This window comes from Sphaeroforma arctica (genome assembly GCF_001186125.1).
Source record: "Sphaeroforma arctica JP610 unplaced genomic scaffold supercont1.10979, whole genome shotgun sequence".
NCBI classification, from domain to species: domain Eukaryota; class Ichthyosporea; order Ichthyophonida; genus Sphaeroforma; species Sphaeroforma arctica.
This window is the reverse complement of record NW_014029579.1, coordinates 1-864: the sequence shown is the minus strand read 5'-3', so window position 1 is coordinate 864 and position 864 is coordinate 1. Positions and strand designations below refer to the sequence as shown.

General features: G+C 37.7%; 1 protein-coding gene across 1 annotated transcript; it reads right to left on the bottom strand.

Moving 5' to 3' along the window:
• Window positions 1–319: 319 nt before the first annotated feature.
• On the bottom strand, window positions 320–721 carry SARC_17494 (hypothetical protein; the record flags this gene model as incomplete). The annotated part of the gene is made up of 1 exon (XM_014288411.1): window positions 320–721. A coding segment is annotated over one exon (402 nt), but the record flags the coding sequence as incomplete, so codon positions are not given.
• Window positions 722–864: the final 143 nt, after the last annotated feature.

The following is an 864-nucleotide window of genomic DNA, read 5'->3' as shown; positions in this document are numbered from 1 at the left end:
AATATTTCCGTACTATATATATCACAATAGACTATATGTATCTTACTATACATATTTTCCAGTAACTTTTTTCTTCCTGTATATATCATTGTAGACACTATATATATCTTACTGTATACATTTTCCAGTTTATATTCTCTTCCTATATATATCACGATAGACGCTATATATATCATATTATATATATCTTCCAGTATATATTTTCTGCTTATTTATATCAAAATAGACCCTATACATACCTTACTATATATATAACCATAAACATTACATATCTTACTATATACATATCATCTGATATAAATCTCCTTCCCACATATACCTAATTCCCATCCCTACAAAAGGTCTTAGCACACACCTCCTTCTCCTGCCTGTCAGCCTTATCCGCCGCAAATCTCTGCTTAATCGCTTCGGCATCTCCCTCGGCGTTAAAAGCCGTTGTCACGACTGTGGTCACCTCTGCTTCTTCAACATACTCCTCTTGGTCAATCACTATTTCGTCATCCTCACTCTCAATAGCATCACTCCCATCGCTTATTTCCTCACCTGAGATTTTACTACTGTCCCCGTCCGTACCACTACTCTTTTTCTTGTTTTTCTTGTTTAATTTCTCGGCGTTCTCCTTTTCTTTGGCCGCCAGTGTCTCGACTGTCTCACCACTTGCCAATGCGCGGATGGAATTGACACGCTCTCTTATTTCATCCCTACGAGCTTGCTTAGCTTCCTATTATAAGGGAAAGCGTAGAAGAGGTGGGCACACAGACATATGAAACATATGCATTATCTACCTATGATATATATATATATATATGTGTGTGTGTGTGTGTGTGTGTGTGTGTGTGTGTGTGTGTGTGTGTGTGTGTGTGT